Source organism: Cryptotermes secundus, unplaced genomic scaffold (genome assembly GCF_002891405.2).
Source record: "Cryptotermes secundus unplaced genomic scaffold, Csec_1.0 scaffold297, whole genome shotgun sequence".
NCBI lineage: Eukaryota > Metazoa > Arthropoda > Insecta > Blattodea > Kalotermitidae > Cryptotermes > Cryptotermes secundus.
The window spans coordinates 511,498-539,218 of record NW_019721762.1 but is presented as its reverse complement, the minus strand read 5'-3'; the positions used below and the strand labels follow the sequence as shown (position 1 = coordinate 539,218).

Genomic DNA, 27,721 nt, shown 5'->3' with positions numbered 1-27,721 from the left:
GCACTAGCTGGAGGTGAGTGGTCAGCTTCAAGCCCCGGCCGCTCTGACCCCAGTACCCACTTGATAGGAGGTTGGGTGGACCCCCAGAGTCAGTCTGGATTATGTGAAGAAAAGAAAATTCACGACCCTACTGGGACTGGAACTCTTTGACTTCAGTTGTCCAGCCCGCAGCCAGTCACTGTACTGACTATCCTACCCAGCTCACAATTACACTACTGGTTAACACAAAATACTGTTCTGAAAGGTAAAGAGAATTAAATGATCCTCAATATGGTGCCTCCGCCCACACTGCACAAGTCAGCCAAGCTGGGAAGGTTGGTTACACAGCCAGAGAAAGAAACAGGTCACAAAGGATAGGAGTGGTCAATCAAGGCCTGGGAAAGAGAAAGGAGAATGATCTCCATATGGGCCAATGGGAAATTAAGAGCCTGACAAAGGCAGCTACTGGGCCGCACCATAGCTCAAGCGGTTAGTCACTGGCTTCCCACTGCGGAGGCCCAGGTTTGATCCCAGGTCTGGTCAAGTGGAATTTGTGGCGGAGAGAGTGATGCTGGGGCAGGTCTTCTCTGAGTACTTCGGTTTCCCTTGCCAATCTACATTCCACCAACTGCTCCACAATCACCCTCACCTATCATCTGGGGCTGGTACAATAGGCCAGAAGTGGCCTCCATACAAGGGACTTAGTCCCACCCCACTAGCATTAAAAAAAGGGGTGGGGGGGGCAGCTACTCCATGACAGGAGGAAGGAAAGATAAACCTATATTACAAAGGCAGCATGCTTCTCAGAAATCCATTACCAGATTACACAACATCATGTCATAATCCAGGACATCATAACACAAAGAATTTCATTTAATGGGAAACAATAAATCTAATAACAGGAATGGAATCAAATCATTATTAAAGACAGTTCTGGCTGAACCGTAGATTAGGAATATAATTCTGCTTTAAACATGAGAGAGAATGAGGGAGACAGAGAAAGTGTTGGGNTTGGGGGGGGGGGGCGGAATCTCCATAGTAGAATCATCAGATGCTGAGTATAGACTAACTTTATAACAAAAACCAATAAAACAGTCCCTACAACTGGAACATAAAGTGAAATAATGACAATTATACTGTTACATTGGACTTGGGCTGGAACCATGAAAAACATAACCACGTTCAGGAAGACACTATAAGGAAAACACTACACTAATTTAGCTGAGATAATGCATAATACTGAATGCATGAAAACCTGAGGAGAATAGACCATCTGGAGATTTAGTCATACATAGATGGGAGGACAGTGTTAAATGGATCTTAAACAAACAGGTGTTTGAGCATGGATTGGATTTATTTAATTCAAGATAAAATCAAGTAACTGGCATAAAATTTGGATAATTTCTTGATGAGCTGCCAGACTATCAGCTTCTTAATAAGGGCTCCACTCCATGAAGTTACTTAGGACAAACATGTTTCAAAGCAGGAGACATGGAGATTCAATCCATTTATCATTTGGATGTGCAATATTATGATAATGAACTATGCAGTCTTACCTGCTGTTTGGCTGAGACACAAGATCAGTCTCTGTCACAAGTCTACACAGCAGGTTATAGCGTGCTCCTTGCTGGCCCATAATCAGAGCCTTGCACTTGCATTTTTCCCAGCAGTCACAGTAAGCTGTGGGGGAAGTGCGCTTCAACTTGCAGTCATGACCCTTGTGACACACTCTGGCACATTCAGTGCAGCAACACAGTGAACCAGTCAAACCACATGTACGACACTCAAAGATATCCTGAAAATAGCATAATGATTCAAATTATGAGTTAAAATTTCAATTATGAAGGTATTACAAAGGGGGACCCAAAAAAAAGAAACAGAATTTGTTTCTGTTTGTAGTACAGGTTTCTGCCGCTAGGTGGTTGTTTGCAGCAGCTTCCTGAATCAGTATGCCGGCTGGCATCATCAGAGAAGTTTGTGTTAGTGCTTGGTGAATGTTTTTCCAAGTGACTTTTTTATAATTCATCTATTTTTTAATGGCTGATTCACATGAACATGTGCTGCTGTGAAGTTTTGTTTCCTTTTGGGGAAAACAGCAGCAGAAACGGTTCTTATGCTACAAACAGCCTACAAGGAAGCTGCCATGAGTAAAACACAAATTTATGAATGGTTCTCCAGTTTCAAACGTGGTGAAATGTCAACTGATGATCAACCTTGAAGTGGACGTTCTTCGACCACCCGAACTGATGAAAATGTAACAAAAATTTGTCAAATCATTCTGGAAGATTGCCAGCGGACGATTGACGAAGTTTTGAAAAGGTTGCATAACAGTTTAAGGAGAAAACGTCCCAATTTGTGGCAAAGAGGTGAATGGTTCTTTCATCATTACAAAGTTTAGTTATGTAAAAATAAATACAGAATTCTTTATAAACAAATTCCAGGTTTTTGGGGGCCTTCCTCGTAAACAAGATATACAAATTTCAACAACAAGGCATATAATTCAAGTACCATCCCTGTCTTACACAAATCAAGAAGATAGTGCTAATGAGTAATGTTAAGGTTAAGGTAAAATTCAGGTTGTCTCTGTGTTTCTCTCATACTTACATAGCCCCTTGTGCTTGAAACCAACCATTTATTAGGACATATCCTTTACTAAAAAAAGCCATGCCCAGTACTTACTGTATGTTCCTAATGCACAAAGTTAAAGTAGATCTCACTTCTACATATGCTATAAATACAGGCTGGTTCCAAAGCCAGCAGTCACCCAGTACTCTGTGTATACTAATGCCTTTTCTTCCTTTTGAAACAGCAAAGGCCCCCTCTGGAACACTGACAGTTCTAGATCTTTAAGCTTGCCTTCATCACTGGTCTGTCAACAGGTATGCCAGCTGATCTTTCCTTGCATAACCACTAAAAGAGCATGGAATACAAATTTTTATTTTCTGCACACTGCGAATCTGCTTCTGTGTTACTGGTCCTTCATCACTTACAACACCTGATTATACTGTCTTTCTATTTCACTGACAACTTCGGAGATATATAACTTCAAGTTTCACAACTATCTCATGATCATTTTGTTGGGATTCACCTTGAAGACATCAAACCATGCTATTAATACTGGCTGATGCTTTCCAAACATATAATTAGAAGGGCATCTGCATTAAGCACTTCTGCCTCAAGATCCAATAAATTCTCTCTTCAGATATACACACAACAAATTGTGTGACGGATTCATTTCTGGACTGGCCAGAATACATTACTGTTGCAGTTAGAATGAAATGCCTTTGCTAGGTGAAGTCCCTATTAACACTATTCATATAGAATGTACCCTAGCTGATAAAAATAGTTCTTTTAGCTATTTTTTATGTTGCATATGATTCATCACAGCAGAAGCAAGCTCAAAACATTTGTGTTTGTTATATGGACAAGCCTTTGAGAGATGCAGCAGTTTGCAGTACTGCAACAAATGAGTGCCTGAATGATTTAGCATTTCCTCCAACATGCTTGGTCAACCTGTATATACTGTGGGTAAACCACTGCCCATTTCATTGATCTTGTTGGGCCACTTTTTACTAAATTATCAATATTGGGTTCTCAATCAACATCCTTTACACTCTAAGGTGAACCATTCCACACTGTGCAAGCATTACTACTGCAAGGAGGCCATGTGGTTACATTCACTCTGTTGTGCATCAGAAGGAGTACGGAAATACAACACTCAGTGTTCAGCATACACTGCCTTACTTTGTATTAATTTATTTTAAAATACAAGTTTAAATACAATTTTTAATACAAGTTTGATTAGGGTCCTTACCTGATTGATGTGTTCAGCTCCTGTCCATGTAAAGCTGCAGGTATCATTACAACAAATAACATGGAGTGGTGAATCATCTGGACTTGAACCAGCAGGGTACACCATGGCAGTCAGAGCATCAGCCTTACGGTGCTGCTGGGATGATTCAGAAATTGAGGTAACATTGGCAGTTTGTTGCTCAGCTGTAGGTAAAGATGGCGGAACTGCCACTGGACTAAGAGGAGGAGACGCTGTTTCCTTATTTGCCACTCGCTGAATTGTATCCAGAAGTGTTAATGCTGCAGCATATGCACGTGATGTTACCGCCAACATGAATGGCGTCAAACCTTGCGCATCTCTGTAATAATAAATTGTGAATATAACACGCACTCATGAATAACAGCTTGCAGGGGTGAAGAATTATGACTAACCCAACTTGCCAGTTATCGAAACCCACTCCCCAATAATATAAACATTTCCTTCAAAGGATATCTGTAGTATACAGTACCAGTTCTTTGAAGATACAATATAAGAGAGACTATAGACACTTTCCTTTCTTAACTTATCAACATGTGCAGGATGAGTTCTCATACAGAGATTTAAATCAGATGTTTAAGAGACAAAGGTAACACAATGTAACTACAGCAATACAAGGCATACCCTCAAAGTTGCAAGAAGGTACATACAATTGCCTACTTTCTCAGGTATTTTAAAAAGGCAAGTGAAATTATTACTGTACAATGAGAAGACTGATGCTGTTGGAGCCTGTAAGTATCTGAGAGAGTAAGGTAAAGTTGTCCCTGTGCTTAACTAATTAAGAACTACGCCGTGAAGGTGTATGGGGGAGTCAATTTATAGATCCACATTTTCTTGACCTTGGCACTAGTTGGAGGACAGTGGTCAGCTTCACATTCCGGCCGCTTTACCCCCGGGGGAAAGTGCCCCCGGTACCCATTGGATAGGAGGCTGGGTGGGCCCCAGAGCTGGTCTGCACAACATGAAAGTGAAAATTCTTGCCCCCACTGGGACTTGAACTCCGACCCCTCGGTCGTCCAACCCATAACCAGTCACTACACCAACTGCGCTATCCCGGCTCCTATCTGAGAGTATCCAGCATAATATTTGTCCACATCAGCTGCAAGTACATATGTGTGTCCATACCACAGGTTTCAGATCACTTTCAGACAAATAATAAATTTGAATTTTGAACCCAAAAGTAAATATATCTGAGTGCTGGAATAAAATTTTACGTGATGTGGATAGAAAACAAAAAAAGTGATCTAAAGAGCTTAAAATGTAAGCAGAGACATCTATAACTAAAATGCATCCTGTATTTCAATATGTTTTTGCACTAAATTCGCCAAATCTCTTCATCTGCTTTAATCCGTAACATCAGGTATACATTCAAATTCAAACGTTTCTGTTTCAGTGTCTTGAAAATATAAATTACCGAACACGTACTATATTTATAAATATGTTTTTCTATGTAAAATGTTTAAAATTTGAAGCAAAATGCTAAAAGTATATTTGTAGGAGAGAACTAAAACAATGATGTTTGGAAGCTTTTCAGTTTATATAACTGTTACACAGTTGCCAAGCAGTGCCATAGCTCGAGCAGTTAGTCGTTGGCTTCCCACCGCAGCAGCCTGGGTTCGATCTCGGGTCTAGTCAAGTGGGATATGTGGTGGACAAAGTGGTGCTGGGGCAGGTTTTCTCTGAGTACTTCGGTTTCCCCTGCCAATCTTCATTCCACCAACTGCTTCACAATCACCCTGATCTATCATCTGGGACTGGTACAATAGGCCAGAAGTGGCCACAGTACAAGGGACTTAGTCCCACCCCACTAGCAATAAAAAAAAATACACAGCTGCCAACTCACTTGGCAACAAGCATTTCCTTTAGGTGTGGATTAAGTCCAGGGCTCTCACACAACAGTTGCAGTGTCATCAGTGCATTGTTCTTGCGTTCTGTTGGGTCCACAACATATGAATTACTACTTGCCACACCAGAGACTGAACCTATTAAAAAATATGTAAGAGTATTAACCGAAAGATTATTCTATTCAAGAGTAACATGAAAAGAAGAAACAGTGACCAACAAATCAAACTATGGATGACCTGAACATCAAAGCAGAAGCCATCTACTGCCTGTCAAGTTTTCAATACAGATCAATGGAAGGATAAATATTAGTCTGACATTAACAATAAAAATATAAATCTAACAATAATGGAAAAAAGACTATGGAATATCTGAAGTCTCTCTGGCAAGATAAATAAAGCAAATGTCCAACTTTATTCTCAATCTATGGCCTCATTAACCAGCAACAAGTTTTTCAAAGAGAAACAGGGGACCTCTGAAAAATAATAATTTTGGCAGACAGGTACAAGAATGGCATGGATGTATCTAACATGGAAGTTTCATTATCGTACCCTACCAGACAAACGTAGTGCCTTGGAGCATGATGCTGGCCTGTGGATATACCTCTACTTTCACATTCAGGACACAAAGTCTCCTTATAAACTAAATATGCATCACAGCACATTTGCAGAACCAGACTCTTTTTCTTTGGAAAAATACAAGTAACAATTTATATTCATGATTATTGACTTTTTGGACTTCGCCCTTTGTCTAGTATTCTAAAGAATATAGTAATTTGGAAACTGACTCTGTTTCTGTCCTCAGGCAAAAGGACTGCAGGTACTTACTTTGTAGGGTAAGGCCGCGCCACAGCTCAAGCGGTTAGTTGCTGGTTTCCCACTGCGGAAGCCCGGGTTTGATCCCGGGTCTGGTCAAGTGGGATTTGTGGTGGACAAAGTGGCACTGGGGCAGGTCTTCTCAGAGTACTTTGGTTTCCCTTGCCAATCTTCAATCCACCAATTGCTCCACAATCACCCTCACCTATCATCTGGGGCTGGTACAATACGCCAGAAGTGGCCGCAGTACAAGGGACTTAGTCCCACCGTACTAGCAATAAAAAATACTTTGCAGGGTAAGTCAGAAAGAGCTAACTTCAAGTCAATGGATTGAGGTTAGCTATTTTAACTGACACAACAGAGCAGGTGCCTCCCACTCTTGCATCTGAGAGTTAAAACAGATCCAATTTCCAAAACATTGTGTTCTTCAGAATACCATATGATGGACAGAATCCAAAAACTCAGTATTCCTGAATGTAGATACCACCATCAGAACTCCTTAGAATTAACATTTTACACTGTCACACTAATCTCTGAATTCAGAAAACAGAGTTTTCTAACACACAAAATGATTCCAGTATCTGATTTGTCAGTTTTTCACTTCCACTCAAGTTTTATTAGAATGTACCAAAATGTTCCAATGACAAGGACATTTTGTGTGAAAGTTAAGTCCAAAGTGACAGGATATGGATACCTACACAGAAGAATTTGGTCGACAGACCTGCTTTAATCTTCTAAAAAAATTTGTAAGATGAGGTTATAGGCCTCAATCCAAAAAGCAGAGACAAACATATTTATACACTGGCACAGCTTGCTTACTTACTTACTTACTTATGGAGCGGAGCCCTTCTTGAGAAGCGGCCAATTGTGCAGCTACTCACAAACTTCCCAGCATTTTATGAAACATGACGGTTCATTATTACTGTGTTCTCAAGGGCCCTCCACTGGTCCCCATTCTGAGCCAGATCAATCCAATCCATATCATTCCATCCTATCTCTCTAAGATACGTTTTAATGTTGTCCACCCACCTATGTCTTGGTCTTCCCACTGGTTTTACTACCAATATCCTATATGCATTCCTCTTCTCCTCCATTTGTACTACATGCCCTGCCCATCACATCCTCCATGACTTGATCATTCTAATTATATTTGACAAAGAGTACAAGTTATGAAGCTCATTATGCAGTTTTCTCCAACCTCCTGTCACTTTGTCTCTCTTCGGTCCAAACATTCTCCTCAGCGCCCTGTTCTCAAACACCCTCAGTCTATGTTCCTCCCTTTTATTTGATTGCTAGTGGGGTGGGACTAAGTCACTTGTACTGCGGCCACTTCTGGGCTATTGTACCAACCCCGGATAATAGGCGAGGGTGATTGTGAAGCAATTGGTGGAATGAAGATTGGCAGGGGAAACCGAAGTACTCGGAGAAAACCTGCCCCAGAGCCATTTTGTCCACCACAAATCCCACTTGACCAGACCTGGTATTGAACCAGGGCCGCCATGGTGGGAAGCCAGCAACTAACCGCTTGAGCTATGGCGTGATGTTCCTCCCTTAATGTCAAAGACCAAGATTTACACCCATAGAAAACCACAGGCAAAATTATAGTTCTGTATATTCTAATTTTTATGTTTTTAGAAAGCAGACGAAAAGACAAAAGATTCTGGACTGAATGGTAGCAAGCATTGCCTGAATTCAATCTCTCCTTAATTTCCCCCTGAATGAAGTTTTGATTTGTTACAGTCATTCCCAAATATCTGAACTGTGCCCCATTTTGAAAACATCTGTTTGCTATCTCTATGTCATGATTTACAAATATTCTAAAGCAAAGTTCAAAAGCAATGACAATAAAGCATCTTGTTTGAGACCATTCAGGATAGGAAAATATGTACCTATATGTACTTTACTACACGTTTCATTTAAATATATTTCTATCAGCCTAACTAGTTTCATGAGTACCCCAAACTCTTTGAGAATACTGTACAATACTTCCATCCTAACTGAATCATAGGTTTTTTTTAATTCTATGAATAGTTGATGTACTGTCTCATTGTACTCCCATTTCTCTCCAGTATACGATGAATGTAGATACTTGGGAACAACGATAATAGATCGAAACCTGATGCAGGAGGGAGTTAAGAGGCGATTGAACTCAGGTAATGCTTGCTACCATTCAGTCCAGAACCTTTTGTCTTCTCGTCTGTCGCCCAAAGACATAAAAATTAGAACATACAAAACTATAATTTTGCCTGTGGTTCTGTATGGGTGTGAAACTTGGTCTTTGACATTAAGGGAGGAACATAGACCGAGGGTGTTTGAGAACAGGGTGTTGAGGAGAATATTTGGACCGAAGAGAGATGAAGTGACAGGAAGTTGAAGAAAACTGCATAATGAGGAGCNTAGCTGTAGAATTGGCAGCTCCTCCAGAAGGGCACAGCTCCATGAGTAAGTAAGTAAGTATATGATGAATGCAAAAGATTTTATCAGTAAATAAGATCTAAAAGCTTGTGACGATTGTATATTGCTACAAGTATTATGTTTTTTGACAGTATCCATCGTCTTGTATATTTTTTAAAAAAAGTCCTGTTTCTTTTTCAAAACACGTTTCAGGGACTGGATTCTGTCCCCGTCCTTATGTAAAACCTACTCAGTTGGGTCCAATAGAACTAGCCCCTGTCTACTGAGTAGGTTTTACCTGAGGATGGGGACAGAATCCAGTCTCCGAAAGGTTGCATTTTGAAAAAGAAACAGGACGGCTTTTTAAAAAATAGACAAGACGATGGATAATGTCCAAAAACATAATACTTGTATCTGATCAGTAGTTGATCTGTGTTGTCAAAACCCACACTCATAATCTCCAATAATTTTATCTATATACAGACTTAACCTTGAGAGAAGAATATGAGACAAAATCTTGTATGAAGTTGACAGCAGTGATATCGCACAGTAACTATTATAGTCAGTTTATATTAGTACAAATGTAACCTCACACTCTTCAGTCAAATTTTTACATAATATGGCCTTCCAATTATAAAAATTGGCTGAACAGTGTCATATGAAAGGAGTCAATGTCAAGAAGTTAAATTAATCAGAAATAAAGAAGAGAAACAGATTAAAACAGGTCTGTAAATTCAGAAAAAATAGTTGGAAGTGTGGACATCATTAGGGCTTGTGAACTTAGTAGCAGAGAGAATGTCAAAACTTCAAGTAAAGAGCATCCAGGATATTATACTTAAAGCAGAGCGAAGAATGGTATGATGGTACAGTGAAAGCATATGGGCCAAATGAATGAAAATAAGACTGAAAAATATAAAAAGTAAAAAATAAAAAGTAAAGCTATCCTTGTAACGGGCCGTGAAGGCCCATAGGGTTGTGAGACATTGAGGGTCCAACATTTTCTAGACAATCGGCTCTAAGATGGCGGTAAGGTTGTCAGCCTTACGTGCCAGCCGCGCTTTACTCCCCAGGAAAATTATTTAATTAATTCTTGGTACTCATTTGTGTTAGAGGCTGAGTCGACCCCAGGGCCAGAGTGGGGCGGGAAGGATTAGATCAATTGGAAAAAATCCAATGACCTCATCGGGACTTGAACCCATGACCTTCCGGCTTGTAGCATAGTGCCTCAACCAACTATGCTACCTGTGAAAATAATATAAATTTCACACACAAAGGATGTGAATATTTCAAACACAGAATTAATGATGGTGAAACAAACGGTCAGAACAAAAACAGACATAAATGAATTTGAGCACCATTCTAAGTTTAACTTAGTACATGAACAGAATAGCATATGTACATGATGATAGCTAAACAAATTTTTTGATGGCTGAAATGTCTAAACTGCAGATTGGCTATAAATTTGAACATGCTGAAAACTATAAACTATATATATACTACAGTCAAATGGACAAGTTCTTCCACAGTCCTAATGAACATTTTCAGTACACAATGAGAGCAGCTACTTACTGCTTGTTGTGGGTTTTGTGTTAGGTGTACTTGAGGCTCCAAGACCCATAAGGCTGTCCTCATCACCAGATGTTGGGTCAAATGTCTCGGGTGGCCAGCTTAATGTTGGAATTGCTTCTTCTGCCAACGGCTGATGTGCTGCACTATCCACAGCCATGTCACGTTCTATACACAGAACTTTTAAGTTGTGAAACCTGTGTTTCTGTCTAGTATTCAGAAAGTACTGGAAAGTGAAACTACATATTTCTGTCGTCAGAAGGAAGGTTGAGGAGGCAAGTACTCAGCTGGATCCATTAAGAAGAGCTAATCTTAATCACTGGACCAGTGATCCAACCACAGGTCAATCAAAGTTAATTAACTGAAATTAATTATATCTTACAGCTCCAACTGGGTTTGTACGTCCCCACCCTTCACCTGAGAATGGAACATCCAATATCCAAAACATTTCAATCTTTCTAAATACTAGATGATGGACGATGTCCAGAAATTCAGTTGTTCAAAGCACATTATACCATCATCAGATTCCTCTAGAATTTGTTACGTTAAAACTAATGTAAATAACAGAAATTAATATATTGTCACATGTATGAGTGACTGTAAGTAGGATTTTGAATTGGAGATTGGATTTATTGACCACTTTAACATATGACTCATGACTATACTTAATTATAGCAGCATCAATGATATCCAGACTTCACATATCACTACAGCACACAATAAGTCTTTTCTGTCTGCTGTGTCTTCACCAGTAGTTGCCTGGTAACAGCTCCAACAATGGCTATTCCTCTGCTTTCATGCTCAAGTCCTCACTGAATGGTTATAACATTTCAGTTTGTAGCAAAAGAAAACACAGCTCTTCTATTGTTGCTCAAATCGTTTTGCCAAACTTCTGAAAAGCTTGTTTCTGCAGTTTCAATACAAAAAAAAATGAGCCAGTACTTTTCTTTATAATGCAGAATAGAACAAAAGCAAAAAGTGTGGAAATACAAATTTCTTACCAGATGACCTGACTGCAGCGGTTGCCCTTCGCATCATCTCACGCAGACTTACAGAGCGGGAACCCAAAGCATTGGTTATTACATTGATAGACTCCAGCCCTGAATTGTTACTGTTACTGCTTCCCTCTGATGGGAAGAAGAAAATACATATATATAAATAAATAAACAAACACATTGACTCTTATGTANTAGTTCCTGAAAATTTCATTTTTAAAAACCAATTTTTGTTGAAGTTGTTTAGAAAAAAGTAAGCACATGCATCTTAGCGACATAATGTTTAAAAGACCTGCCAGGACAGGGGTGGGATTTAAATACCCTTCGCGCCAGTCAAAGAGTTAATAGACTGATATAAGAACAGAGCACATGCCTGCAATGTAAGCTTGAAAGTTATGTGAAAGACAGAAGATCTAAGGCCCTTACCACTAAAAAACATTATTCTGTATAAATAACAACAGGTCAAGACATATAATTGCTACAGTTTTCTTAACTAAAAGTTTCAAAAACAATTTTAGATCTGTATATTTCAACAGTCGAAAATTACAGGCATTTTGAATCAGGATTTTCAAACTATGGTCCCAGAATACTGCAACAGCAATAATCATTGGTATTATGTTACAAACCTTGATCTCCATCCTTGTTTGATGTTGGTGTGCACATAGTGACACAAGCATGGAAGATATTACGATTACCATCACAGCGCTCCAATAGTATACCTTGTAGTGGAGGTCCTACCTCATTGCAACACCCTGTAACAAAGGATGCTCTAAGCTGAACATGGTTTGTGGCAAGATAAGCATGACTTATTTCAAAACCAGTGTGCTAGTATTGCAAGAGCGTGAGTTCATAAATGATGTAGCTAAGGAACTCCCAACTTTCACCATTTGTTTGTTCTGTGTGGAACTGGTTTCATGTTTAACCCTTTGACGTGGTCATTTAAATTCCGCGGCCGCGTCTCCTGCGGTAATATATTCAGCCGGCCATTTAAATTTTGCTCAAAAATGATTTATTCATCATTGTTCTTAAATTCTATGAGATAGGAACATGAAACTTTTACTAAAATGATCTAAAAAGGTGGTTTTATAACCTTACCTTATAATATGAGCAGCCGGTATCTCGGCAATGGAAGCAGTTTGTTTAGAATTTGAGCAGTGAATGGTACGCTTTGAAGCATGGAACTTTCACTAAAATGATCTTAAAAGATGGTTTTATAACCTTGCCTTATAATATGAGCGCCCTGTATCTCGGGAACGGAGTATGGTACGCATTGAAGCATTCTACTATACACAGCGCTGTCTCACTTCACCACACCAGTACTGCGTATCTCTCATTTGGCTNTTAATGGGGTTCTGTGACATGTTTGATGTCTGCCTGCTTATTATGGAATGGTGCTCATTCAGCAAATACAGTTATTCTTGGTGTGCATGGCTATGCAGTCTCCATCCACTCCACCAAATAACAATGTCAGTTGTAAGACACGATTTGTTCTAGAACATGCCGACTATGCAGCTCAGGTTTTCGTGAACTTTGGGTCAGCTTTGTTCCTGTGCATGAGGCTGTGTAATCCTAGAGGGTTTGGTAATGTGTAGCAAGCCTGGATCAGCCATGTTCTAGAAGAGGAAGGGGTCTATACAAATGTCTGTTGATGATGAATTTTCTGCCACAATCTGTTTACAGATGTGCTCGTATATGAAAACACAGTGGTTACCTAGTGGCTTACCAAATTTCACAAAAGTCTGTCAACTGAATTGGATCAAGGGTGAAATGCAGATATGAGCATATGAATAGACAGATCACCATAGCATGATGGCCATTTTTGTTTATAAAATTATGAAGGTATGCTAAAAAAGTCATGTGATGACCATCAACACCAAAATAAGGAACAGATTATGCAGAATGTTACCAAAGAAGGTTTACTGAATTCACAGTCCTGATGTACACCACCATGGCCAACACAACCACACTGTATTTTAATACATGTAAATTACTTACTAGCTTCTTGTTCAAGGTTCATCAGCACTTGCTTAACACCTTCAAAGTCACATCGTAGTATTCTAGGCATGAGAATTTGGGATTCCAAGGCCAAGACAATGACGGCAACCTGATTCTTCATATTAGAGCCAGCAGCAACACTCAGAGCATGAGTTCCAGCTCCTATACACCGCACAGGTGGGAGATCGAGCCACTGAGGATCCCTAATACTGTCCACACAATCCTTTGCAAGTGGATAGATTGTGCTGTTACCATCTCTCAGAATCAGAACACTATCACTTGTCTGAAATTTAAAGCAAACAAGAAGAATGCAATACTACACTGTAACTTCCATTTTATTAACTACATGCTGTAACTAATTTTTTGAGTCAGAATTGTTTATTTACATTTCTAAAATAATTAACACACACAAAAAATTATCAATGGCCTACAGAGACACACTTCTGTTTCTAACAGATTTGAACACGATGAGCTGAGATACCATAGTTAGTATAGCGACTGGCTACAGGCTGGACGACTGAGGGGTCAGAATTTGAGTCCTGGTAGGGTCAAGTATTTTCTCTTCTCTATGTCGTTCAGACAGGCCCTGGGGTCCACCTAACCTCCTATCCAATGGGCAGCGGGGGCCCTTTCCTTGGGGGGTAAAGCGGCCAAGGCACGAAGGTGACCACTCACCTCCAGCTAGTGCTGAGGTCAAGAAAATGTGGATCTATACATCCACCCCCCATATGCCTTCATGGCGTAGTGCTTAATTAGTTAAGCACAGGGACAACTTTACCTTTACCTTACAATATACATATTCTTTGTTCGTCTATATCTATGTCAAGGCCAGACAAAGAAGAGTATACAGAATATTACTATAATCTATACTTAAAAACCCAAAAATTTCAAATCTCATAGATATAACCCCTGTCCTTCTGTTATTTTGAAAGAGATGGCAGCAGTGCTCATTGATCATCAGAAAGAATATGTTATAAGAAGAAAATTAATAACAAGTGACATTTTATCACCAACCGAAGACCAGTAATTCAGTGCAAATATCTTGTTTTGTAACGGTACACACAAGCAAAAAAAAAAAGTTTTTTTTTTTTTAATTTGCTTAGTGGGGGGGTGGAGTCCAAGTGGGTCCACTTGGCATGGCAGCCACTGAATGGCCTATTGTACCTGCCCCGCGTGATTATGATGATGGAGAATTTGGTGGAATGAAGATTGGCAGGGGAAACCGAAGTACTCGGAGAAAACCCGCCCCAGCACCACTTTGTCCACCACAAATCCCACTTGACCAGATCCGGGGTCAATCCCAGGCCGCCACGGTGGGAAGCCAGCGACTCACCTCTTCAGCTATGACGTGACCCTCACACAAGCAACGTGGTATGTCATGCACAGTACTTTCTCAGTCATGGGATAAAATCCCACTCAGAAATATATAATTTGTTTGAAATTCTTTTATCACTGCCAGCCAACAAAATTAATATCATTCCTTCATTTTGGTTGATCTATAAATGGCTAATCTGTCCACAACAAGATAGTAAATACGCAAGACCAGATAAACTGTCTGTGGTGATTCCCAGGGTTAAGAACAGTTTGGACAAATATAAAACTGTTGAGTTCATGTTGCCATGTGTATGAGTGACTCTCAATCGAGTTTTAGATTGGGTATTGGATTTACTGCCCACTTTAATGCACAACTTGTAACTACAAGTAATTATAGTGCCATCACTAATCTCCACATTTTACAAATCGTTACAGCACACTTTAAGTCACTGCAGTCTGTTACGTCTTCACCAGCAGTTGCCTGACCATGGCTCCAACAAGGCTACTCCTCTGCTTCGGTGCTCAAGTGGCTCCCTTACAACTAACTCAGTCTGCTCTTTGTCTGGCTTATAACTCATCAGCATGGACCACCACAGAAAACACTGTTTCCAACAGTACCTCTACTGGTGTGTGTTGATTTCAATCATTTTCTTGGAAATGTTTTTTGTTTGCAAGGCATGTTAGCCAGTAATAGCTCTACATGCTACAACAGTATGATGAGAAGAATATAATTCCAATTTGTCATCTTATTTAGTCTCTGAGGAGCTGTAAATATCTTCTGGTTACCTTCACATTTCTTAAAATTTAACATATTTCTTTCTTTTCTCTTTATTTGCGATGTTTTGAACTGATATAAAATTCTGCAAGTTTAGGTCAGTTGCTTCTTTTAGAATTACAAACATGACTTTAATACTTAAGCCATTTTAAAATTTACTGTCACATGGCAATATAATCCTGATTCAGTTCTATTCACCTAAAATCCTAACAATCAGTCTTCTTATATGCCATTTTAATGTTAACCTCCCATCTCGGTCTTCCAAGACACTCCAAACATAATTTTGTAAGGATTTCATACTTTCCTTATAGTAACCACATGCCAAACCCATTGCAGCCTTCCTAGATTTCACTGTAGTAACAAATTTACGCAACTGTAACACGGCACGGCACAAAACAACTAACAGCTCAGCATACACCATAAGGACAGTCCAATGATGGCTTATTTGAAGTTCATTAAATCAAGTTTGTCATAACACATTACAACCTTTAACCAAGAGATTCAGTGACACTCCTGACCTTGACTCAAGACCACAATTTGATTTTCAAAGTAGTATGCTGATATTATAAATATATTTTGAGGATGAACTATTTGTTTAAACACACTGCAAATCTAAAGTTGGAATCTCCTGTGTGTACGGAATTATGACTTTGCTGTTGTTTTACACAATTGGAACATCGCAACTAAAGAGGTACACTTGTGACTAACCATCTGGAAACAATGAAGCCACTGCAAACACTACCAAGCGAAAAGTTTCTCTCTTTCAGGTTCTTATACCCTTGCATCTCTTCATCTGAGATGATAATCCCTATAACTTTCTTTGAAGCCCTAATCATGCCCACAATCTTACAGAGGGTAATAGAGTTCACACACACACATACCTCTCCTGCACTTGTCAAACTGATGTTCTGCGGATCCAGACCCAGAAATGAGCCCGTATCTGAAGGGAATGGGCTGTCCTGCTCCGCTCTGCCACTGCTCAGATTGTAAACTACATAGCTGAGTTTGCCACCTGTCTTTACAACAGCATGAATACCTGCAATACAGTTTCAAATTCAATAAATGAATGAATGTCACCTATAGATGGTGTAATATTATACACTAACAGTAAAACTTATAAAAGCACTTTTAACAAAAAATTATAAAGAAGGTGATCAGACCATGCAAACAGTGTGTCATGTCACTTTCTTATGGCTTCGTGTGACATCCACACTATGAGACTGTTATGCTGTTATATAAAACAGGCACAAAATAAATTCCAGGATTGAATTCTACTTATTATATATAAGAAGCTTCATGAGAGGATTTTTAATATGCAAATTTAGGATGTCTCTTGACAGAGGATGAAAAAAGGGCATGCCTCCACCAACTTAGGTTTAATTAATCTAAGTAACTTGAGGACCCCCACCCCAAAGAAAAAAGGCTCAGTGGTGTACAACATCACACAACATCACAGTCAATCATGCTATCTGCATAAAGAACCTTCCGATTAGGAATGGTTGCTGCTGTTGGGCAGCGTTGTCATGCTTTTGCTTTGCAGTTCATTACATTGGTTTTTCCTTTCATTATTTCAAGATGGATTGACCTCTACTCAAAAAACACAGGCCATACTTCTAACATATCGGAATCAACAAGAGGAGTTCCACTAAAAGTAACAGATTATTTCTATAATTTTATCATAAAATAATCAGTTACTGGCAGTGGGACTACCTTCTTAAAATACGTTATATGTTGGGTGCCCTATTTGTAGTACGTACAGTAATAGAGTTGGTAATGTTTATATCAGCTTATGTTATATTATCAATAATAAATAAATATTTCAGAAAGTTTAACTTTATTATGTAGTTTCCTCAATGTGTTAATTGCCATCTGAAGATGTCATTAACTGTCCGAAACATGTAAAGGCATCATATATATAAATATGATGGGGTACCCAAAAGAAACCGAACTAATTTTTTTTGTGGGCAGAGCTTTTGTAGTACCGCGTTTTTCCGCTATGAGCGCAGAGAGTTAACATTCCTGAGTCGATAAGCCGACTACCGTTGCTTCAGAAGGTAAGGACTAGTTTCGGCAGAGTTTATAGTGACAACTGTTTTGTGTGNCAGATTTGTGGCAGTCGGGTGACTGGTTTTTCCATCATGACAATGCCCCTGCTCACACAGCCCTGTCTGTATGACAATTCTTGACCAAAAATGGTATCACCCCTGTTCCTCACCCTCCATACTCACCCGACCTTGCCCCATGCGACTTTTTTTTTTGTTTCCTCGAATGAGAGACATGAAAGGAAAGTGGTTGCTGATGTTGCTGAGGTGAAGGAAAAAACGATGGAGGCGCTGTCAAGCATCTCAAAAGATGAATTTAGACAATGTTTTGAAAAATGGAATAAAAGACTAGACAAGTGTATTAGTGTAGGTGGAGAGTACTTTGAAGGGGATTGAAGGTTTGTGCTTAAAATTTGAATAAATAAGTTAAAAAAAAAAGTTCGGTTTCTTTTGGGTACCCCCTCGTATACATTTGAGTCACACTGGAGAGTGTAGTCAGATCATTTTTCTAGAATATTTCAGAGTTTATCACACAACTCATCTTCACCTTGATATCACAGAGCCATAAGTTTCCTAATCTCCATCTAATGTGTAAAATTACACTCTGAAAATATAATTCATGTATCTTATGCTCTAAAATGAAAATTTTATTTTTAGCCACAAATTAGAGGCTAAAAAGAGTAAACTATGCAAGTAAATGCACTGTTTACAGTACTTTCACTAACCTTGTCCATCAACTGTGATTGTGAGAATCTGTCCTCCTTCAGCTATATTTACTCTCCGAGGGATGCGCTGAAAACAATCCGGAGCACGGGAAGTAGCGCCAGATTTAATCACCTGTTAATACAAAGCATGAAAGGAAACTTGCCCTCTAAATATCTGATACACATAAAATAGGCATGTGCAAGTCTGGAATTTTAAAGTTCAAATCTAGAAAGAAGATTTCTCAATCTCAATCTGAACATTCATCTTTCATTCTCAAACTTTTAGAATTTTCTGATAACTACTTTTCTGTTCCACAATAGGGGTCATAATAAAATGGACTGGTATCATATCTGCCAGAATACTGTGAATCTCCCATTTAAGGTTGGTTTAATGAACAGATCTGAATACTAAACTGAAAAAATCTTAAATATCAGTAATTTAACACTGAAATTATTGATCTGGGGCCAATGATATTAAGCACTAAATCAGAGCATTAAGCAAAGAACATAAAATAGGGGCTCCACTGTATATTACAGGACAAAAGTACATGTTTAATAGTAACAGCCAATATACGTAAGACCTACGTCATTGTTTGTGGAACTGAACCTTTATTTAACTTGAAAACTGCCCACCTAAGACTACAGAAGCAAACAAGAATAATTTATATTTCTGACCAATAAAAATAATATATCTTATTACAAAAAATTGATATGAAGACTGATCAATTTCCATTGATTATCTGTTATGGAAAAACTTTATGACAGTTTTATAAAAACTCAGTCACTGACCTGGAGTTCATCTTTTCTCATAAGCCTGCAATCTTGGAGAAGATTAACTGTATCATCAGATGTAAGATCTTTCATTTCCTTTGAATCTTTGGTGCACGGAAAACGAACAGCTACATGTGCCCCATCCACTTTCAATACTCGACCTGCAAAAAGAGGATCCATAATATATAACACAAGACAATCTGTAATATGTAACATCAACTGATTTTGTTCACCTAAATTAAAGACTGAAACTCTCCTACAGTTTTACAGAAAGTGAGATGGCACTAGCCAAGTACCTAATTTATTCACTCAGGGTATACAGTGCTTAAGTAAGTTCTTACTGTTAGCCAATGATTCACACCAATAAAAAATCCCATTCGGCTTGAAGCACACTAACTGAAATGCTGCAAAGGCAGACCCTCAGCTTTGCTCACCTCAATTCAACTCACGCATTGCAAACAGAGGATTACATGAATTCTAAACAAAGCAAACTGGTCTGCCTTTGCAGCATCTCAGTAAAGCAGACTCAAACTTTAATAAACTCAATTCAGTCAATATGGTTACAGCCTTAGTGAACCCTTCCAGTGCTAGCTAAATCCACTTTCACAACCTATCTCTCAATATCAATTTCAATATTATCATACTATTTATGCCCAAATCTCATTTACCTTTCTGAGAAGAATTTCTAACTGAAATAACATATTTCTTGCATGCCAGAAGCCCACTTAATTTTTCGTGATATAAGCTGTAACTGTTTCATGAAAAAACAGTTTCTATGAAAGTTAATCACTCCAGTAATACTAGATGGAAATTTACAAATCTCTCAATATGTGAGTTTCTCCATTCTCATTACTTCATCTGTCTAGATGCAAATAATTTCGTCAGCAATTTTAGGGAAATGGGATGTAAGAATATGGACTGGATTCATGTGACTCAGATAGGGTTCAGTGGTTGGTTCTTGTCACTACAGTAATGAACCTTTGGGTTACATAAGAAGTGGGGAATTTCTTGACCAGCTGCAAAACCATCAGCTTCTTTAGGATTCTGCTAAACTGAGTTAGTGTAAAAACAGTTCAATGGCCATATTCTATATTCATTTAAGTGTCATCCTGATGTCAACAAACGCACATGGTTGTTGTGATGTTCTGAAAGGCCACTGGCTAAAGTACTACCATTACAGTGTATGAGATATTACAAACAGCATTCCTCATTTGACTGTTTATTTCACTGCATGATTCTAAGAGCTAAGTAAATTACAGGTTATTATTAAAATAATATATTTAATTATGTACCCAGAAATACAGATCACATGGCTCACAGTACTGTACTATAATTACCTCTGCTGGTTCCTAGAACTAGAATGCAAATGACCACCAATGCGATAGTCTGGTCCAATTAAACAAAAGCTGATAATATCTTTTCATGGAGGAAGCAGCTGCAGGTCCATCATCCAAAAAGCATAAGAAAGGCAAGCCTCTAACAGCAGTGAAAAGCAAACTGATGCAAATGTGTCTGATAAGTTTTCAGAAAAATACCCCTTCTTAGCAATGGGATACAGGGCAAGAAAGAAAAAAACCTTTTAACTTTGGGAGGCAGGCCAAACGGCAGATGCAGGGCTATGCAATCAGTGCTGTGTTCATCATGTCATCCAGGAAGGGCAAACGATGTGTGAATCAGATTGTCTTACTGACGGTATAGTGGCAACGTGTCTGATTCAGTCACCTACTTGGAAGCAATAAATCCACCACCTGACAGTGACCAACGGTTCCTCCAAGTCCTTATTATTAACAGCAATTATATACTAAAGCAAGTGTCACGTAACTTCAAACAAGGCCAAGAGTAACCTTGAATGCGCAGAAGAAAAATTTCAGACATGGGGGTGGGTTCAAGGGTGTGAGAAGTGACAGGCGGCCAGTTGTTATGATTTGTAATATTGTTAGTGTGACGGACCAGAATGAAACAAATCAAATTTATGTGACACTTGCTTTACCATACTACGTCAAAGTTAGTACCTTGCGTCTTTACAGGAATAGAGGCTGTCTGATGGAAAAGGAAGTGTTGATATTGTTTTAAAATACAGTCAACTATCCAGTCCGGCTTCACAATGTGAGAAGCACTTAAAGCATGGGGACAGACATGGCAACTTCAGCAGAAAGCATATTAATTCCTAGGTTTACACCAGGATTAACATTGCAGTGAACAGACTTCAGATTAAATATATCACATACCAGCTGGCACGCTCTTCACATCCTCCACAAATACAACATCCTTTAGCTGCCATTCCTCCTCATCCTTCTTCTCTGTATCTTCTCCTTTTGGTGCCGGACGTTTCTGTCTTTCTGTAAAAAGAAAAAGAATAAAACACATTAAACAGAAATGTCATAATTTAAATAAAGAGGGAGTTCCTATAACTAGGAAAACTAGATGCTCTTGTGTCGGCAAATGATCTGACAGAACAGCTAGCCACACAGTGAGAAGTGAACCAAGCACCTCCCATTATTGGGGGGGGGGGAAGTGTGCTAACTAAATTAACTGTATTATGTGCTTGTAATTATGATTGCACTTGCCGTTTTGTCATATATAAGTTGACAAGCACCAACATAACCATTAGCTTGGGTATATGTTCAAAAAGTAAACTGTAATTATGATGATGCTATCACAAAAACCTCAATCAGGATAATGTTCCAAATGAGATTTGAATCAGGCATCTCCCAAATACAAGTCAGAAGAAAAAGATTCTTGTGAAATAATGAACTATGGTTGCAGAAACAACCCAAAATTTCTTTGCAGATAGCATCATACACTGGACTAGGTGTACTGAAAAGCAGAAATATGATGAAAAATATCCTACTTTGCATTTGTTTTACTAGCAAACAGCCTTTACTTCTTCCCTTCACTCCCAGATACTGAACATTACTAGTGCTGTCACATGTTAGAAATACCAGCAGATGAGAAACTCGTGTTATTGGTGGCAAAGAATAAAAGTGAAAAAAATGGAATGGAATCTAATGACATGCCATTCTTTCCTAGTTTTACAAATTTACGATTGTGCCAACAATGTAAGAAAAATATTCCTATTTACACATTATCACCTCCCTAGTGTGATGATTGTGCTGATAAAATAAAGTAGGCTAGAATTAAAGCAAGCCAATCACAGTGCCAACACGGTCTAAGGCATGAACTGTTTTTGCTTGCTTGAATGCTGGGACTGTGGGTTTGAATCCCACTCAAAGCATGTATGTGTGTGTGTTTATCCTGCGTGTAGGTAGTGGCCTTGTGACAGGCTGATCCCTCATCCAAGGAGTCCTACTGCCTGTGTAAAAAAGATTACAAAACTGGAGAAGAGGCAAGGGCCCAATAAATGGCTGTAGAGCCACTTACGTATGTATATATGTAGAATTAAAGTAAATACATGCACATAGAAACTGAAACATGTAATGCACATATTATGACTGTGTCTGGGACACGCAATAGCGTAGTTGGTTGAGACACTATGCCAGAAGGTGGAAGGTTGCAGGTTTGAGCCCTGACGATTTCTTTTTTGAGTTCACCTGATCCTTCCAGCCGCAATATGGCCCTGGTGCTGACTCAGCCTCTAACAGAAATGAGTACCAGAAATCTTCCTGGCAGCTAAAGGCAGTCAGTGCATAAGGCTGACAACCTTACCGCCATCTGTTAGCCAAATGTCTAGAGAAAATGTGGGAGCTTTGACATCTCACAACTGTAAGGGCCTTCGTGGCCTGTTAGAGGGATAGCTTTTAAACTATGTGAGTGTACATACTGTGGCTGGTTGTAATGCTGCCTGTGTCACTACAGGTACTTGATGCGGGAGAAGGAGGAGGGGGCATGTCGAGCCTGTCTGCTGTCTCTTTATGCAGGCTGTTTTTGTTTCCACTACTGCCTGGTGCTGGAAGGCTGCTTGCTGAAGTTACACCAGCTCCACTGTTGTTACCACTACTGCTGTCTGCTCCACGACGATGTTCAGGTGTAGATGATGCACTGTGATGTTGTGTTGGTGCTGGGGCTGTTATCAGTTTGAAGCGACACAGGTCTGTCAGGTTCCATGCAGCATTTAGCAACTGGCCAACCTTAGGAACACCACCAGATATTGTGAAGCCTGAAAATATGAGATGGTGACAAGATAAATGACATTTTCTGAGTTACTAGAAAATTTTGCCATCAATCTATCCAACTGACCTTAAAGAAATAGGTTGCAATGACATGAATTAGAGTCACCTGACTCGGGATAAGGTCCAGTGGTAGGTATTTGTGAAAATGATATTGAACCTTCACCCACTCCTTAGCCTGACACAGGATTAGCCCCACAGGTAGCTGTGCCTTAAGCATACATTTTTATTTCACTATCACATATGGTACCAGTTTCATGCTGTCTCCCAACTCTGTAAACATTACAGTCACATCTCTTCACTGCCTGATGTTCTTATGAGAATAGAAGGCCGTGGAGACTGGTTGTAGAGGAGGCCAAGGCTCACCCAGGGCTCTAGTGCTGAGTGGTAGGTAGGTAGATGTTCTTATGACAATATTTTACACCCACAACATTGATGGTGTAATAGAGTGGCATATTGAAAGACAATGGTATCCAAAATTATTCCCGTCAAGTGTGAGGGTAACTTCTTGCAAAGAGTAAGACTTTTGCTGTAAAAAAAAACCTGTACCTCTTCATCACTAGCATACATCACCATGACCTAGACATGAAATTTTAGCCTCTCATTGAGTAACGATGGTGCACGAAACTGACATTTCAACCTGTCTTGAATCCATACAAATGATAATTTTATGCAGAAGTGCAAGTTCTGGATTTTGCTGTTTCTGCCTCCAGATGTTTGCCTCAGGAGATACTGTGTTCTTGCCATTTTACAGCTGTTTCCTCATTTTGTAAATTTAATCATCGCAGTCTTCAGGACAAATCATAACTGTAGCACCTGATACGTTATGACACATTTTTAGTTTCACACTCGTACTTATTTTCTCAACATGACAAGCCATTTTCATGCTGAGTGACACTTGTGATGGCACTGAACCTTATGACATTGTATATCAGTAAATTACTGCTTCTGTCCTGTTCCTCTCATTTTCTGACTTGTTACTCTCATAGCACAATAGCATGAACTGTGCCGTGAACATGCTAACAGCTTACACTGGATTAAAAACATCTACTATATATAGCATTTGACTTCATGATGATCCACAGCCTTGTAATGTGTAAAATGGGGGGTGGGAACTCATCTTCCATTTAGGCTAACTTGATGCTGATCCCTTCCAATGTGACTCCAACATGCAAAGCAGATGCAGCTATCAGAAAATTTTCTAAGATGAAGAATGAAATATTGTCTGAATCACGACCAAGAAACTGTTCCTCAATTTAATCTAAAAAACCTGAGGCTTGTGCATGCCTAATTTCATGATGAAACACTGCAATACGCAACAGATAAGAACGATGTAATGAGTTCCTCTCCTTACATTGTTGCTTCACTATGATACATCTTATCCCTTCTCTTCTTTTTTCTTGCCTTCAACCTTTTATCATTTGAAAATTATATTTTATGCTGAATTGGTGGGGGTATTTGTACTGATAGATGTTCATAACTTTGGAACTATTCTTACTGAATTCCTTTAACAGAAAATTACTTGAAAGTATAATGCTGAATTCTACAGTGTTATTACTTACTACTGCAGAAATTGGTAACTTCAAGTTTACAGTTTCCTAAAATACAATGTAATATTCTATATACACTCATAAATTCAAATGTATAGCACTTTTCTCACATTTTGATAGAACTACTATTCAAAAGCTTGACTCTGTATGGTAAACATGAAAACAAGGGTCTATACACATATTAACATATACGAGGGTTGGAACTTTAATAGTGGCAACACTGCTGTAGAGACACCATGCAACGGAACCAAATAATGTCACTTATACCACATGTTAGTTACATACCTACCTTACCTCAGAGCAACTGGACTCTCCCTTCCCACATCACGTGCATGCGCAGTGACAAGAACAGAGCCTCGTGTTGGCTGGTGGTCTAATGTAGTGTTGTCACAATGTTTTTGAAACAGGAACAACGGAGTTGGATAAAGACTGAATATGCCAGAGGCCGTACAGCATGACAGTGTCATCAAGGTCTTCAAGAGGCTTGCGGGGAATCTGCATTGTCTTACAGAACAGTGGCAGGGTGGGTAAAAGCCTTTAATGAGGGACGCCAAAATGTGGCAGACATGCGTCGGCCAGGTAGTCCTAGTGTCAGTGAAGAAGTGTATGCTCTTTCCGCATTACTGGAGAGTGATCAACGCCATACAATTCATGAGCTGGCCTGAGAGACAGGATTAGCGCATACGACTGTGCTTCACATTTTGAAGGAACACCTGGGCATGAGAAAAATTGCATCACGATGGGTTCCGCATGATTTTCGGAAATGCAGAAATGGCAAGCTGTGGCTGATTTGTTCAATCGATGGGGCTGGGAAGTGTTGTACCATCCACCATACTCACCAGACCTTGTGACTTTGACTTGATTCCTAAGATGAAGGAACCACTTTGTGGCATTCGCTTCAGAAATGTTCCAGAGATTCTTCAGGCAGCAGACCGCTCCATTTGAACTATCAACACAACATGCCTTGCTAAAGGTATCCTAGGATTTCCATATCGCTGGCAACAGGTTGTACACAATGGTGGTGACTACGCTGAAGGACAGTAAAACTTCAAAACATGCATCTATTTTGTATCAGTTGTAAATAAATAGTTGTCACTATTAAAGTTCCAACCCTCGTACATTTGGAATATGTTGGTTTTTTCTTGACTAAGCATACATGATACTCTAAGTGCAATCCTGAACCTGGTCAATGACAATGTACTGAGTTTTGCGGACCATCTGACTGTCAATGTGTCATCTGCGTTGAGTACAAGGCTCCCTTACACTAATTTCCAACAAAATTTGAATGAAAGTGATATAAAATTTTCAGTGGTCTACCTATCAACTAAAGGATGATATGATGATGCAACTGTTAATTTCTTTTGGGAAGCTTTGCCAGGTTTATTGCTCATTTTGCACTACTCAGGGGACACGTATGACTTAGAGAACATCACGGACACAAGCAAGAAACCCAGAAAAGAAGCTGTTGCAATTTTTCGATTGAATACAGGACATGACTACCTTCTAAGATAGGAATATATAACACAGAAGAATGTAGACTGTGCAACTTGCCAGGATCATCTATGTGAAAAGAACACCTCCTTTGATGGCCTAATCTTAACAAGGAGATGCAACAAAGCAAGAACTTGAACGTTCTCTATTGGGAAGCGAGAAGCAAAATGGGTTAAATGATCCCGAATGCAGCCATTGGAAACCAACCAACCAATTATAATGCAACTCTTCAATATAGACACATTCAACATGTGAAATATATCTCTTTTTCATTCACATTCATATTATTCCACTAACTGAAGGGATTAAAACAGGGACAGAGAAAGAAATATGCTCATTGTCCTTATTGGTCCAGATCCGCCATAGTTATTTGTCACATGATTATGAGGCTGGGTGACCACCTTCTTTGCAGCCAACCTATGTCACACTTGATTCCTTATCCTACACACTTCAACTGTGAAGATGAAGGCAGAACAGTCTTTCAAAATACTGGTATCTGCCTATAACACTACGTGCTGTCAACCCAGAAAACCACAATCTGAACAGTTACTGTTATGGAAACCTCAAAACTTACATAAACATGCTGTCTCTTCACTTAAGACCTCTCACGTGTCAACACACTCTACATTTATTGTAATTACAAGTAATCTGAGAGCTGGACGAGTTGTTGTTCATCCTCACAAAACTGTGATTACAAACTATGGTGAAATCTCAAATGATACCTAAGTGAGGTTTTCTGAATTACAGGGAAAAATTTGGAAATAAAACTCATAGAGCATATTCAGGAATTCACTTTCATAATGAAAATATAATCATCATTGAACAGTGGCACACACACATGCATCAGACAAGTATATTTAGTATAGTATGCCAGCGGACTGAACAATGCTCTGAAACATTATTGTTTTTACCTCTTATCGTACTACGACCCAGCTGGTAACCAAGTACTTACCAATAGCTCCTGGCTGGTACATGGGACTGTTCTTCATGCACACTTGACTTCCGCAGACAATGTCAGCCGCCACAGCAGATGGTCGGTGCTTACGGGATTTTGCACGATGCTTTTCCCACAACCGTTTACGCTGTCCAAATGGCAAAACACCCCTGAAATAACAATGTGATGTCACTTCCTCTAAATGTAGATTACACATAACAGCAAATCAGCAACTCTGGCCTGCTGTTCTCAGAGATATTATTAGAAAGTATAATAATCACTCTTTATTACCATATCAAATTAATATCACATGGACATCTGTGATAATTCTGTATTCGTAATCTGTTTGCAGATTCATAAATGTTATTTCATTCTAGTGTCACAGTGTCTCAAAATGCTAAACAGTTTTTTTTACCACTGTTCAAGAAATAGGACACAAAAAGCAATTTGTATTTTGTATCATCATCAGTAATCTGTCAAGACGACAGGTCCACAGTCTCTTTCAAAACAATTCCTCCACTTAATGCGATCTAGAGCTTTCTCCTTCAAATGACAGTATCCTCTTCTGTCCCCAAGGTCATCCAGCATCTTCTTACGT

General features: G+C 39.2%; 1 protein-coding gene across 7 annotated transcripts in view; it reads right to left on the bottom strand.

The window, feature by feature from the left end:
* LOC111875645 (E3 ubiquitin-protein ligase UBR5) overlaps positions 1 to 27,721 on the bottom strand; it is a 103,759-nt gene that overhangs the window by 58,323 nt on the left and 17,715 nt on the right. For all 7 annotated transcript variants that reach the window (XM_023872043.2, XM_033750154.1, XM_033750150.1 and 4 more), the window contains exons 8-20: positions 27,142 to 27,293; positions 22,803 to 23,138; positions 21,250 to 21,360; positions 19,040 to 19,182; positions 18,272 to 18,383; positions 16,386 to 16,540; positions 13,416 to 13,698; positions 12,047 to 12,172; positions 11,427 to 11,552; positions 10,429 to 10,593; positions 5,652 to 5,790; positions 3,794 to 4,130; positions 1,536 to 1,774 (exon numbers count right to left, since the gene is read on the bottom strand). In XM_023872043.2, the coding sequence (XP_023727811.1) occupies positions 1,536 to 1,774; positions 3,794 to 4,130; positions 5,652 to 5,790; positions 10,429 to 10,593; positions 11,427 to 11,552; positions 12,047 to 12,172; positions 13,416 to 13,698; positions 16,386 to 16,540; positions 18,272 to 18,383; positions 19,040 to 19,182; positions 21,250 to 21,360; positions 22,803 to 23,138; positions 27,142 to 27,293 (2,424 nt within the window). The remainder of the gene's footprint in view (positions 1 to 1,535; positions 1,775 to 3,793; positions 4,131 to 5,651; positions 5,791 to 10,428; positions 10,594 to 11,426; positions 11,553 to 12,046; positions 12,173 to 13,415; positions 13,699 to 16,385; positions 16,541 to 18,271; positions 18,384 to 19,039; positions 19,183 to 21,249; positions 21,361 to 22,802; positions 23,139 to 27,141; positions 27,294 to 27,721) is intronic.